Source organism: Dermacentor silvarum, chromosome 4 (assembly GCF_013339745.2).
Source record: "Dermacentor silvarum isolate Dsil-2018 chromosome 4, BIME_Dsil_1.4, whole genome shotgun sequence".
Lineage (NCBI taxonomy): Eukaryota > Metazoa > Arthropoda > Arachnida > Ixodida > Ixodidae > Dermacentor > Dermacentor silvarum.
The window spans coordinates 116,488,320-116,503,074 of record NC_051157.2 but is presented as its reverse complement, the minus strand read 5'-3'; the positions used below and the strand labels follow the sequence as shown (position 1 = coordinate 116,503,074).

Sequence of the window (14,755 nt, the reverse complement as noted above, 5' to 3'; positions counted from 1 at the left end):
ACGCTGTCGACAGAGCTGCGCGACAGAGCTGCGCAAGAACGAAAAATATTTCTCCGCTGCTAAGTGCACGCGTTATTATTCCGTTGTGTTCACGAAGAAACTGCGCGTTGATTGTGGCAGCGTAACAACAACAAACATCCTAGTTTGTAGCGTACATGCATAAGCATTGCTCCATCATATGGCACTATTCGAAATGGCGTACGATATTTTTCTTTCACGTCGTTATCCCATAAAATCCCATACACAGACACACAAACGAACAATCTTGGTCGCTGCCACTTCATCCATAATTATGCTGGCTTATCGTTTGCTTACAGTGCTGCCCGTAAATACCAAGATGCGTGACGTGTTTCAGATAAGCCGAATAAAACACAACAGCAATAATATTGTTAATAAAGTGCAATTGCAGACAACGGCATTAGACAATGCTATAAGCAACCACACAACAGCTGCCAGTCATGCGAAAATATGTCATGCGAACCCGACGTAGAAGACGAATATACAACAAACTGAAACACGCTAAATATAATACTGACATTATTAATAACTGAGAGCTCATGAAGAGTTCTTGATATTATCACTGTAATATTTGATTCGGTAGCGCCAGTTGCTCGTCTAGGTTAGGTCAACTAATGACTTAAGGTTGCTACAAAAGCGCTTTTGCAGATCAGGGCGAAAGGAAAAAAAAGAAGGCTGTTCGTCGCGCAAGTGCAGAAAACATGGCGATAAATGTTTTGCTAAACATATCCAAAAGCGTTAATTTCATTCCGTTCGAGATAACATTCGCTCATGATATTATTGACGGCAGACCAGAGTGCCTTTGATTGCGAACTGATCTGCTTTTGAAGTGCATGTGTAATACTTTTTGACACATATGTCTGCATAATTTGTGTTCTTGTTCGGCATCAGTAGCGAAACGTATTGAGAGGTTACGTGACATGAGACAGCAAGTCCCGACATATACAAGGAAAGAGATAACGTTATGTGGTTTTAAATTGATACCTTAATCAGCATCGCATCATTTGTTGCGGTTTATGAGCGAGCGCCCCTTTTTCGATTACAGAACGTTAAGAAACAAATATTGGGAAAGCTTCACACTTCCAAGACGCACGCACAATGCCTACGTTTTAACTATTCCGCACTGGATAGTCCTTGTTTATGCTAATTTCTTTACGTAGTATGACAAGGTTTAGTAACAATTTGGTCACTTATACGCGGGATAGATAGATGTGGATTCATAATGCGTTTACATCATTCGCTGAATAGAACAAGTGCAGCTGATGTGCGTGACACTGTGTTAATTTGGCTGCAAAGAGCAAGTTTGCATAACCGATTCAGACACGCTGATTTTAGTGCATGAACAGTGTAATCTTGTTTTTCCCTCTTCTCATCGCTTTGCAGATTTTGACGAATTCCTGCTTGTATCTCTGCATCAACTTTGTCAGCATGTACACAAAGTATTTGACGGACAGAGCTCAACGAAATGCTTTCTTGGAGACGAGGCGATCCATCGAGACACGCTACCGCACGGAGAAAGAGATCAAAAGCAGGTGAGCTGACGATTTCTCCATTTATCATTGTGCGTTCTCGGAAAACTTATAGTCGTATAGTGACGTGTACTCACTTGACACGCCGTTTTGGTTTCCTTTATTGCCTGTCTTCTCATGTTACTAAGGTCACACGTAAAATAGTTATTGAAAAGAAAAACGTGATAGAGGCAGCGCACAGAACCTGAACTTAGAACTTACCCTCCCCCTCCCCTTCCCCCACCAATCTTGCAATAAGATCAGTCGTTCACGAGCGCTTAAAGGTACGGGTGCTTGCGAAACAGTAAATTTCAACTTGAATATTGAGTGAAATAACCTCGCCGCTTGTATGGACCTGTCAGCCGTATTGGACGATGCTGTTTTTTTTTTTTTTTTTTTTTTTTTTTTGACGACTGTCCGACAGAAATAAGATCGAAGGTGCTACTTCATTGAACTTTACAAAGTCCAAGGCGAAATGAAGTAGCAAGATGCAAGGGCTCTCAGCCTGTCAACCTGATATCCCTAACGACCCATCTTACCTTGCATCGAAAATGTGCGCCAAGCTGAGTCGCTATGACACACTATTAATTTTCTCGTTATCCGGATGAGAAACTCAAGTCTTTCGTCAAACTGTCGGTTGTATGACGCAGTGATTTTGGCCTGCTGATAATATATATAGCGCAATATTTATTATTATCATTAGTGTAGAGCAAAGGAAAATCCCTACATTAGCCCTTGCCGCTCGACTGGCCGCTCGAGGCACTTTGCGTGTATTCACGCAAAGCGCATTCACGCGCATTGAGCGCATTCACGCGCATCGACCTCTGTAAGCGCATTCACGCGCTTACAGAGATCGATGACGTCCTCAGTGTAGCTCGTGAAGGTTTCACCGCTTTGTTGAGCGCGACCACGCAAACGGTGTTCAGCACGGAGTCGGCGCACAGCGAGACGGCCGAAGACCGAAGTGAGGATCTCGGTGATAGCTTACCAGGTTGTAAATTCGGCTTCGTGGTTTCTAAACCACAGATTGGCCACATCAGTCAGATAAAATATGGCGTTGGTCAGCTTGTCGCGATCAGCCCACTTGTTATGCGCGCTAACGCGGTCATACTCTGCAAGCCAGTCCTCCACGTCGTGATCGTCGGTGCCGCTGAAGATGGCAGGTTCGCGCTGACGTACCGCATCAGAACACACAACAGCCGGGGGGGGGGGGGGGGGGGGGGGGAGCGGATTGCGAAGGGCCGGCGTCGTCGGTCATTGTGGCCGCACATGGCAACGTACGGCTGCGGAGCTCCAGGTCGGGGAAGACGTTACCCAGCTCCTCCACCAAATGTCACGGGATGTTCATGCAAGTCCACAGGGCGTCTGACTGAAGTACAAGAAGACGGAGCAGTCTCAGCTGGACACCGATCGAGCGCGCACTCCTAACACTTTGCCGTGCCGGCACCGATAATCTCCAGTACAATATATATATATATATATATATATATATATAAGTAAAAGATTTCGCACTTAGAAAACCAAACATTTTAATTTCGACGTTTCGGCCGTGGTCCGGCCTTCATCAATCACACAGAGCAATCACACAGAGCTGAATTCGCACCCTTGATGAAGGCCGGACCCCGGCCTAAACTTAGAAATTAAAATGTGTTTGTTTCTACGTGCGCCTGCACTTCTTTCATATTTCTTAAACCCGAATCCGAAGAAATACGTCCTATAAATATATATATATATATATATATATATATATATATATATATATATATATATATATGTATATATCTTGGAGCATTGTGGATCAACAGTTTATTGCCCATTGAAAGGAAACGTCTTTATATGCGTCAGTGACAGCTATTTCTATCAATAACGTATTGTATTGTTAATGATTCGTGGTGAACCATTAAGTACCTGTACATTATGCTTTATTCCGACCTGTCCACCTGCCCTTAAGTTAAATAGGGCAATGTAGTTCTGTTTTCAAATATCATTAGACGGCACCAAGGAATTCACAGTTTCGACAAATTTACCAAGGTCCCGCCGCCATCAATTTTGCATAAAGCGCAATTGCTGTCGCAGCGAAGCAAGAAAGACGATCCTCGGTCCAGAAGCGCTGGACATACGCAATAAAAATAACATTACCGGCTTCGGCTGGTTTATTTGACAGTCTGCAGGCGGCAATGCCCGCTTTGAAAAGTATACGGGGGGGGGGGGGGGGGGGGGGGGGTATGGCATACTTCAACCACTGCCCTACTGACTATGGGGGAAAAGATCCTATTACCTGCCCGCAGTAAATACGTCTGTGCTCTTTATTTTTGAGGATCATGATCATTGCACTGTAATTTAGTGCTAAAGGGTCAATTGTTTTATAGCTAGACGCTAGCAACGTGATATCTACGTGCGATAACATAGACATCTTTTGTCTATAGTTAGAGCACATGCCTTTGTAATTGAGAAGTCTAGTATCGCCCAGTACAAGCTGACAGGCCTACAGGCACACTTTTTGTCAGCATCTTGTTTTTGTTTCTTTGGCTCTGACATGGGCCACCAATCGGCACTTCGGATTCCAACGACGAGCTTCGAAATACTTGAACTGTTTCGCTCGAGCCGCGGAATTCTCGAAACGCGACGGCCAGTACCGCCAAAGAGCACCGTCTCTGTCGTTCTCAGTCGTGTCAGCATACGGCGGCGCACTGCCCGCCTATGTCGCTCGACGCGAGAGCTCCTCTCACGGACCGAGAAATTAGCATTCCTGAAAAGCACTTAGCCGGTCAAGCTAAGGGAAGTTCTCTGTGCCTGCCGGCTGCGAGCCGCGCCGCTGGCCCTTTTATCCTCATCTACTTCTCGTCTTCCCCCCTAATGTGCCTTCACTGTGGAAGCCAACCGCCGCGCGGACTTACGGACGCACAAGCACTTCTGAAGGCTTCTTGACTCGCTCGCTCCGACGTCATCAAGTGTTCACGCGGTACTTCAATTATGCACGAGCGTTAATTTGATGCTACCGCCTGCGGGCGCTGGACGCTCAGTCGCGCACTTCTCGGTGATGCTTCGTTCAGTTTTAGTTTGTTTTTTTTTCCTCCTTGCTCGTTTTGGTTAATACGACCACCATCAGAGGAAGGTGGGAAGGAGGAAGGGGGGGGCGCTTTTTTTTTTTTTACAAGTTTGTTGACCATCGTAGCAAAAGAAGGTGTGCTTTTTGGCAGTGCAGGTGACGTTAGTTATGTGCAAGCGCAACCTTCCCTAAATAAAGAAAAATGCGCACTTTGTGCTCACTGCAGCGTCTACTCACGGTTTACAATAGCGTTTAGTTTACTCGTTAGGTGTTTTAAGAAATTCCGCCGTTAACACGGCGCGCAACGCAATATGCCTCTTGCGTAGGCCGCAGACAGTCTTCCGACTCTCTCCGCATATACGTATAAGTAACGTACAGCACCTGGGTCAAAACTTGAATGAAATGCGCGGTTCAGAGATGGTTAACTATGCTGACCCTTAAACCACAAAACACCACTAAATAGGCATTAGAAACGGTCCAAGGCATCCAAGCACTGCCTCGGTCATTCCAGCAAGTCATCTTCTTAGTTTTTGTACCTAGATTGCGAGCGCAGCTAAATACAAACCTTATCTGCCCCCGTTCAAATAGCCAGAGCTACTTTTATAGTGTGTCGATCTTGCTGATAGCGTCACGCTAGTCCGGAGTGTACTTGCGGCATTGTAAAAATGACATTGTGCACACTGCTCTCTTCTCTCTCATCGCAGGAGAGCTTGTTGCTGTCCCTGCTTCCCCGCTTTGTGGCGCAAGAGATCATCAAGGACATATCGAACGAAGAAGACCACCGGAAGTTCTTCACTTCTCAGTTTCACAAGATCTACATCCATTGTTACGACAACGTGAGGTAAGGCGGCGGCTAGATAAAATGCGAGGCTTAAGCAGTGTCGGATACGCGACGGGATTTCTCTGGCTGCATCACGACCACATCAAATATCAAATCGCCTTTATTTCGGCATCAAGTGTTACAGATGTCTGAGGTACCGGCTAAAGACTAGAAGACCCTGTAAGGTACAGTAACTAGTGACATACTATTCATCATCACCGGCCTATTTTATGTCCACTGCAGGACGAAGGCCTCACCCAGCGATCTCCAATTACCCCTGCCTTGCGCTAGCTGATTTCAACTCGCGCCTGCAAATCTCCTAATTTGCTGGCGCAAGTTGCAATCAGCTAGCACTGAAAACGAATAAATGAATAGAATGTTCTAGCGGGGATTGATAGATAAACTTTAATGATAGAGTTTTGTCTTGCCTCAATGGGGCATCGCTAAGATACATGTATCAATATGACAAATATGTTTGCGTGTTTATTTAGAGCGAAGCTAACCAGGTCTGTGCAGGAATTGTGGCGAATCTCGTAACACTAAATAGGCGCGGAAAACATCTTTCGTGCGCACTTTCTACCTGCGTACATACGGGAGTATTTGTGTTGCATTGCAACAGGCATCTCATTAGTCCAGGTTATCCTGGCACAAACGTTCTGTGCTTCAGTATGAGTGCCGAAATCTGTGCTGACCAGTAGGAACAAAATGACACCAACTAGGGCGTTTCAATTTATAGCAGGCAGTCATTCGATAGTTCCTCCAAGCGCGTAATTTTCTAAGAATGAATATTGAAACACGTCAAGTCAGCGCTACAGATTGAATGGAGGACGTGTCCCACGAGGTGAGAAGCCGTGACAACTTATATTCCTTGCTGTGTGTGATTGCAAAGAATTAAAGCACACTTGCGCGGATTGAAGGATCCGTTTCGAAATAAATATTGTTACGCTAAAGCTACGGCAAGGACGGAAGAAGAGGAGAACGAAGTGCGCTTGTTTTTGTAGCGGCTCGGTGTCGGCGCGGCCCCTTTTCATCAATTCATCTTTTATATAAACGCACCCCATCGTAACAGTTTTGGTGGAGGTGCGGGGTTAAACAACGGTGGCCCCGAAGAACGACGACGAACCGCCCGCAGAAGCGCAATCCATGGAGCTTCGCCGAAGTCGCCGAATTTCCGGTCTGCCACCAGAGGTGGCTTCCGACGGCGACAACCCGCCACCTTCTTCCAGCTACCCATGGCAGCCCTGCATCGAACCACGTATCTTCGCCGGAAAAGCCGGGGAAGACGTGGACGGATGGCTCAGCTTTTGCCAACGCGCAAGTCGGTTCAATGGCTGGAATGGCACCGCCCAGCTTAACAACGTTGCCTTCTTCCTCAAGGGAACCGCGCCTGTGTGGCTTGAAAGCCACGAAGAAAGCATGACGACGTGGGATAAGTTCGTAGATAAAATCAAGAAGTGCTTCGGAGATCCGGCAGCTAAAAAGAAGCGTGCAGAATAAACCCTAATGCAGCGAGCCCAAGTTCCCGGCGAAACCTGCACGACGTACATCGAGGAAGTACTGAAGTTGTGCAAGGCTCTGGACCCTCAGATGACAGAAGAGGACAAAGTTGGTCACCTTCTAAAAGGGATCCCTGAGGACGTGTACCAGTTGCTCATCGGCAAAGACAGTCTGGACTCCGTAAGTGATGTCATTCGGCACTGCCGCACGTTTGAAGCCTTGAAAGCTCGGCGTATCACACCAAGTTCGGCCGCCTGGCCAACGTAACTAACGTCGCCAGTGTGGACGTGCATGGTCCCAGCTCCATACGACCTTGCGTCAGTTATTCGGCAAGTGGTGCGCGAAGAGCTTGACCGACGTGAGGCGGCTTCGCTCTCGACTCCACAGGTTGGAGAGCCCCTTTCTCACTACGACTTCGGTGAGACGTCAATCACCGCCGCCTCCGTAGACGCCTACAACTTCGCTCCTCATTCAAGAGCGCCAAACTCTACTCTGAACGTGCATCCCAGTTATCAGTTCCACGTCGGTTACTCACCCAGAGCACCTGCAGTTTCTCAAGAGTGGGATGGCCGTGCCAGTTATCCTGCTAATGAACAATTTCAGTGCTTCCCGTGAGCATCTGCTTCCAATGCGGTATTCGCGGTCACGTCGCCAGATTTTGTCCTCATCGCCCACGCACGTCACCACCGTCGTATGAGCGACCGCGCCGACACCGAGCCGCTACAAAGACAAACGCACTTCGTTCTCCTCTTCTTCCGTCCTTCCCGTAGTTTTACCCCATACTTCGTAATTTTGACCCCTCTGCCACAACAGAATTGCACACCGACGCGAGTGGAATCGGCCTCGGCGCCGTCCTCGTGCAGCGCTTTGGTGACGCCGAGCATGCCATTGCATACGCCAGCCGTTCGTTGAGCAAGGCCGAACAGAATTACACCGTCACTGAGCAAGAGTGTCTCGCTGTCGTCTTTGCAGTCCAGAAGTTCAGGCCTTATCTCTACGGGCGCCGCTTCACGATCGTTACTGATCACCATTCACTATGTTGGTTGGTTGGTCTCCGCGACCCGTCTGGCCGCCTTGCTCGATGGGCGCAACGTTTACAGGAATTTGACTTTGTAGTCCGTTACAAAAGTGTCCGACATCATGCGGACGCCGATTGTCTTCCAAGCTCTCTCTACCAACAAGTGCATGTGACGCCGACAATTTCGATGGGTTTCTGGCCGCCATCGACGACATTCTTTTATTGCGATAGCAATTATATGGACACTTCAAGCAGATTTCTGCCGTCGGCGTCGGCGTCGTCGTCGTGAGGTTCCGTATAAAGTCCAACGGCGATGAAATCGTCGCCGCGCGCCGTATGTGCGAGTGAAAGCGCGCGTGGGACGCGCGATATATCACGGAGAGGGAACGCACAGCGGAAAGCAAACGCGACTTCCGTGGCGCGAAACGCCGTGGTGGTATGGGAGGGAGGGGGCGACGCTTTGCTGCGGCACCAAATGCGTATCTTGCAACGCGGCGCAAGGGTAACTGGCGACGCAATCTCCCACGCGACAGGAGCAAAGCGGGAAGGCAGCGCGGGAGAGAGGGGGGGGGGCTTCTACTCTGCCAACGAATGCATTCATGTACTTTGCGCTTTGCGCTTGGTTCTTTATTATGTTTGCGCAGGTACGGGCTTCCGGTGTTGTCGCGCGCGAGCGATCTCCACACGGCTCTGACCTTTGTATGCGCTGTGCATTTGGCCGCTCAGTTTCTGTTGAAGCGATAGACCGCACGAACCTTCGCTCGCTGCGGCGGCTGCGCTTGCTGCCAGCGTTTTGACAGTGGTTGTCTGCGGTCATCGAGTGTGATCTATTCATTTGTGCTTGTGGGCGCTGACAGCACGCTTGTTAATTAAGTTAGTATGTGAATGTGTCGAACTTTATGCAGCCGATAAAACTAATATCCCTACTCCGAATAGCTCTTTGATAATTTATTATCGCACTTGATGCTTCACCTTTCGGGCGAAACTGCGACATTTTCTTTCCCCCGACCTGGCCACCTTCCAGGAAGAGCAGCGTGACGACCGCAGCATGGACGCCCTCTTCGCCTCATCTGCTCAGCCGACAGGTAACAATGGCTTTGTCATCCAAGATGGCCTGCTCTACAAGAAGAATTATGCGGCTGATGGTGTCCGCCTCCTCTTAGTGGTCCCTAAGAATTTGAGAATCCACGTGCTCCGTGCTATGCACGACGATTCGACCGCTGGGCACCTGGGTTTCACCAGAACATACCACCGCATTCAGGGCCGATTCTACTGGAATAATATGCTACGGGATATTGAATATTATTTGGCCAGTTGTAACAAGTGCCAGCAATTCAAGCGCCCTAATACCGCTCCGGTCGGACTCCTTCACCCTGTGGCACCACCATCATCTCCTTTCGAAATGGTTCGAGTAGATCTTCTCGGCCCATTCCGGCGCTCAATAAACGACAACCGTTGGATTGTAGTCTTCGTCGACCAGTCTGACACGTTATGCTGAAACCGCAGCGATGGCGAGGGACACGGCTCTTGATGTTTCGAGCTTCTTCCTGTCCTCCATTATACTGCGTCATGGACCCCCTCGTGTTATTGTGAGCGATCGCGGTCGCCAGTTCGTGGCCGACGTAGTCGAAGAGCTGTTGTGTCTATGTGCTTGCAAGTTTCGCCACGCGACCCCGTATCACCCGCAACAAAATTTAATGGTCTCGTCGAGCGCATTAACAGAACTTTGACCAACATGATTTCGATGTATGTCAATTCCAGGCACAAAAATTGGGGTGACATCCTGCCTTTTATTACATACGCCTACAAAACTGCAAAGCATGAAACTACCGGCTGCAGCCCTTTTTATCTTCTTTATGTCAGACCACCCCGCAGCTTCCTTGACCCCATTCTATCTTTTACTCCTCATGCGGACTCTTCTATTGCCCAGACTCTCTGCCGCGCTGACGAAGCACGCCGCATAGCTGAGCTCTGTACGTTGGCCTCCCAGGACCGCTCCAAGATCAGCTACGATTCACGCCACAAGAATGTGTCATACGACAAAGGGGACAAAGTATGGCTTTGGACACCTCTTCGCAAGCGCGACCTGTGCCAGAAGTTTCTGGCTCGTTACACTGGGCCTATCGTCATCACCAATCGCCTAAGTGATCTGACATTCGATTGCTCGTGTCCTTTCTAATGGCTATATACCGGTCTAAGAAGGTGCAGCTTGATCACGTCGCTCGCCTGAAAAGCTGTCATCCATGTGACTCCGAGTGGACGTAGCAGTTACTCGCCCAGCGGTCTTCGTCTGTGGCGGGAAGAATGTTACGCTAAAGTTACGGCAAGGACAAATGAAGAGGGGAACGAAGTGCGCTTGTCTTTGTAGCGGCTTGGTGTCGGCGCGGCCCCTTTTCATCAATTCATCGTTCAAATAAGCGCACCCCATCGTAACAATATCTATGTCGGGTTCACAGTACGAATAATGAAGAGAGCCCCAAATACCCGTTATTTTGCGTAACTGAAACCTAGTTTTCGTTTGTTCATCGAGCATCTTTGAGCGCACGTTTTTACTATCCTTTTCTCGCTCGTTAGTTCCTTTATTTTTTGTGGCACTGAAGATGTTCGGACGAACAATCCTGCAATTCCATTTCTTTGGTATTTCTCTTTTGAAGCAATATTCATCTGCACTGTTTATGAGGGCGCAATATGGGAAAGGAAGAACGCCACAACTTCATAGAACGGTTATAGACTTTCATGAAGAGGTTGCAAAGCCTCCTTCAAGATTGTCAAAGCCTATTCGATACAAAGGCACGGACACTGGTGCGCTGAATTTTCATTTTCAGCATATTCTATAGCCCTCTCACTTCCCGCGTCACGAGTCTGGGCGAGATTCAGCCATGCCAGTGCGTCGCTGGCGAGTGGTAACACTATATTGAGTGTTCCAGAGATAACAGCGCTGGGTACACGTGACTCCTTCTGCTAGACCACTGGCTTGTTCACACTTAAATTTTATACAGAGGTACCATTTTGCAGTAAGTTTGGTTTAGCACCAAGCTTTCAGGCATGACTTACCAGTTTCGTCCGCAATAAATCCGATGTAGGTATTTTCTAGAACGATGCATCCACTGATAACGCCGATTATGATGGTGATAATTTAATGGCCTTCCCTTTTAACGGGGCGCTGACAACTAGTAACCTAGCCTGCTTGATTTAATCACGTATGCTGTACGTGTTTTTCCCTTTAGTATTTTTGTACACATTTCATTAATCTTTTAATCTTTTAGTTTCTTAATCAATATCTACCTTGTACTTCTACCTATTAAGGAAGCTGTAAAATATGGGTCTAGCATGAAATCAATGAGAAGGAAACTGGGCATAGGACAAGGCAAGATGTGCGTACTGAAAGATAAGCAGGGTAATATCATCAGCAATTTCGATGACATAGTAAAAGCAGTGGAAGAATTCTAAACTGACCGGTACAGTTCACAGAGCAGCCAAGCTATTTTCATTCGAAGAAGTAATGAACAGGATACACAGGCTCCTTCTATAACAATCGATGAAATTAGAAAGACCTTTCGAGACATGACCAGGAGAAAATCTGCTGGAGAAGATGGAATAATAGTCGATTTAATCAAGGATGGAGGAGATATCATGCTTGAAAAGCATTCGGCCCTTTATGCGCAATGCCTCACGACTTCAAGTGAACCAAAGAGTTGAAAGAACGCCAACATTATACTAATCCATAAGAAGGAAGGCGTTAAAGAATAGGAATTTTGGACCCATTAGCTTGCTTTCAGTATTGTCATAGTCCCTCAATACTTTTTCTGGTCACGAAACTCCGCCGTCACTCTATGGGAGAGCTTGATATGTCGCACATAGCCGCCGTGCTGCGGCGCCTCCGCAGCTGAGAGGCCACCTTTCTCCGTGTTAAACCCGGAGAGACTGCAGATGCGGCTGGCGTGGGCTGAAAGTTTGGACGCGTACTTTGTATTTGTATGTGTGTGTGTGTGTGCGTGCATGCGTGCGTGCATGCGTGCGCGTGTGTGTTCGTGCATGTGCGTGCGCGTGCGTGTGTGCGTGTGCATGCGTGTGTGCGTGTGCGTGCGCGTGCATGTGTGTGTGTGTGTGTGTGTGTGCGGCCGCGTGCATGCATGCATGCGTGCGTGTGTGTACGCGTGGATGCGTGTGTATGTGTGTGTGTGCGTGCGTGCGTGCGCGTGGATGCATGTGTGTGTGTGCGTGCGTGCGTGCGTGCGTGCGCGTGGATGCATGTGTGTGTGTGTGTGCGCGTGGATGCATGTGTGTGTGTGTGCATGGTGTGTGTGCATGTGCGTGTATGTGTGTGTGTGTGTGTGTGTGTGTGTGTGCGTGTGTGTGTGCGTGCGTGCGCATGCATGAGTGTGTGCGTGCGTGTGTGTGCGTACATGATTCTAAATTTGCATCAAATGAAGCTCACGATTCAAATAATATTATGGGTCGCAGTTCGCCAAGGAGGTATGGTACTGAGTGCAACGGACCGTCAATCCTCGTCACTCTGCTCGTGCGAGTTACAGATTAATAAGCGCAGTGCTGAGTCAGTCGGGCATATTAATCCGTGTGTTTTTTATAGTGTATATTGACAATGAAAATCGGGTTTGATAACTTTGTCGCGCATTTGGAATAATGCGCACGAAAACTAGCAAAGCTTGCGATACGTGAAAATGACAATACTTTCCTTCAATCAAGCCTTTCATTCACTTCTGCGAATCTGCCGATGTACCTGTCCCAAACAAATCTGACGTCCTAGAACATTTTATGGTACGTGCGATAAGAATCTGTCACCATCGCCTGAACGGCTCGAGTGCAATCGGAATTCGGTAACAGCACACGACCTTGAAGTCAGGTTGTCGTTTACTGGCAACGCCACGCTGCTAATGTCTTATTCTTTGTACAGCGCATAAAAGTGGCTTAAAAGTTTTAATCGAAGCAGGTTGGACCAACTAACGACAGATTTCTCAGTAAGAAGAATTCTATGCGCGTCGTCTGCTGATACACAGTGCCGCCAGCTGACTTTGAGATTGTTTACTTTTTGTACGTGCCTTGATTTCGGTTAGAAAACAATCTCAGATGTTGAAGTTTGGATATTGTAACTGCTACGACAAACAGAATGTAAATAAAATCGAAATGAAGCTGGGCTTTCGCCGCAACGTGACTAGAGAAGAAAAAATACCGCCGCTGCCAGCGGCGGCCGCTCGGCTAGGTGGCCTTTCTTTTACTATGGCGCCCCTAGCTGCAGGCGCTGGCTCTATATTAAACTGAGGTGGGAGTTTCATGACCTGAAAAAGCTATTAAGGGACTATGGTATTGTATAAAATTTTCACCAAGATAATTTCCAATAGAATCAGGACAACACAATTGACTTCAGTCAACCAAGAGAACAGGCTGGCTTCAGGAATGGATATTCTACGATGGATCATATCCATGTCATCAATCAAGTAATCGAGAAATCTGCGGAGTACAATCAACTTCTCTATATGGCTTTCATAGATTATGAAAAGGCATTTGATTCAGTAGAAATACCAGCAGTCATAGAGGCATTGCGTAATCAAGGAGTACAGGAGGCATACGTGAATATCTTCGGAAATATCTACATAGATTCCACAGCTACCTTGGTTCTCCACAAGAAAAGTAGATAGTTACCTACCAAGAAAGGCGTCAGGTAAGGAGACAAAATCTCTCCAATGCTATTCACTGCATGCCTAAAGAAGTATTCAAGCTTTTACACTGGAAAGGCTTAGGACTGAGGATCAACGGCGAATATCTCGGCAACCTTCGGTTTGCAGGTGACATTGCAATATTCAGCAACAGTGGAGATGAATTACACCAAATTATTGAGCACCTCAACCGAGAAAGTGTAAAAGTCGGGTTGAACATTAATATGTAGAAGAAAAAGATAATGTTCAATAGCCTGGCAGGGGAACAAGAATTCAGGATCGCCAGTCAGCCATTAGAGTCTGTAAAGGAGTACGTTTATCTAGGTCAATTACTCACTGGGGACCCTGATCATGAGAGGGAAATTTACAGAAGAATAAAATTCAGTTTGAGTGCATACGGCAGGCATTATCAAATCGTGATTGGAAGCTTACCACTGTCGTTGAAAAGTGCACAATCATTGCATCCTATTGGTGTAACATATGGGGTAGAAACTTGGAGGTCAACAAAGAAGCTCGAGAACAAGTTAAGAACCGCATAAAGAGCGATGGAACGAAAAATGTTAGGCCTAACGTTAAGAGACAGGAAGAGAACGGTGTGGATCAGAGAGCAAATGGGGATATCCAATATTCTAATTGACGTTAAGAGATAAAAAAATGAAGCTTGGCAGGCCATGTAATGCGTGGGATGGATAACCGGTGGACCATTAGAATTACAGAATGGGTACCAAGAGAAGGGAAGCGCAGTCGAGGACGGCAGAAAACTAGGTGGGGTGATGAAGTTAAGCAATTTGCAGGCGCAAGTTGTAATCAACTAACGCAAGAGAGGGGTAATTGGATTTCGCAGGTGGAGGCCTTCGTCCTGCAGTGAACGAAAATATAGGCTGATGATGATGATGATGACTTCTACCTATGACTAAGAGATCATCGGGACGCTGCAATTGCATGATGGTGCCCTTAGTCGCCGCTATAGTGAAACAGTGCACGCGACTACCTCTGGCGGAGAGCGGCGGCCGCCATTTTTCTGTTACAGCGAAATCTAAGTGTTTTGAGTGTTGTCACCGCACATATCTACTTGAATTTATCGTCGACGTACTGGTAATTAATGCGGGTCCCCGACCTATTGTTGAAATACACGCACTGCACAGTACTACTTCCGTGTAAAACTTTCTC

The 14,755-nt window shown here is 47.5% G+C and overlaps 1 protein-coding gene across 1 annotated transcript in view; it reads left to right on the top strand.

The window, feature by feature from the left end:
- The window catches only part of LOC119448858 (adenylate cyclase type 5-like), a 741,406-nt gene that overhangs the window by 636,382 nt on the left and 90,269 nt on the right, over positions 1–14,755 (top strand). The window contains exon 6 of the mRNA XM_049665963.1: positions 5,280–5,416. Coding sequence (XP_049521920.1) covers positions 5,280–5,416 — 137 coding nt within the window. The remainder of the gene's footprint in view (positions 1–5,279; positions 5,417–14,755) is intronic.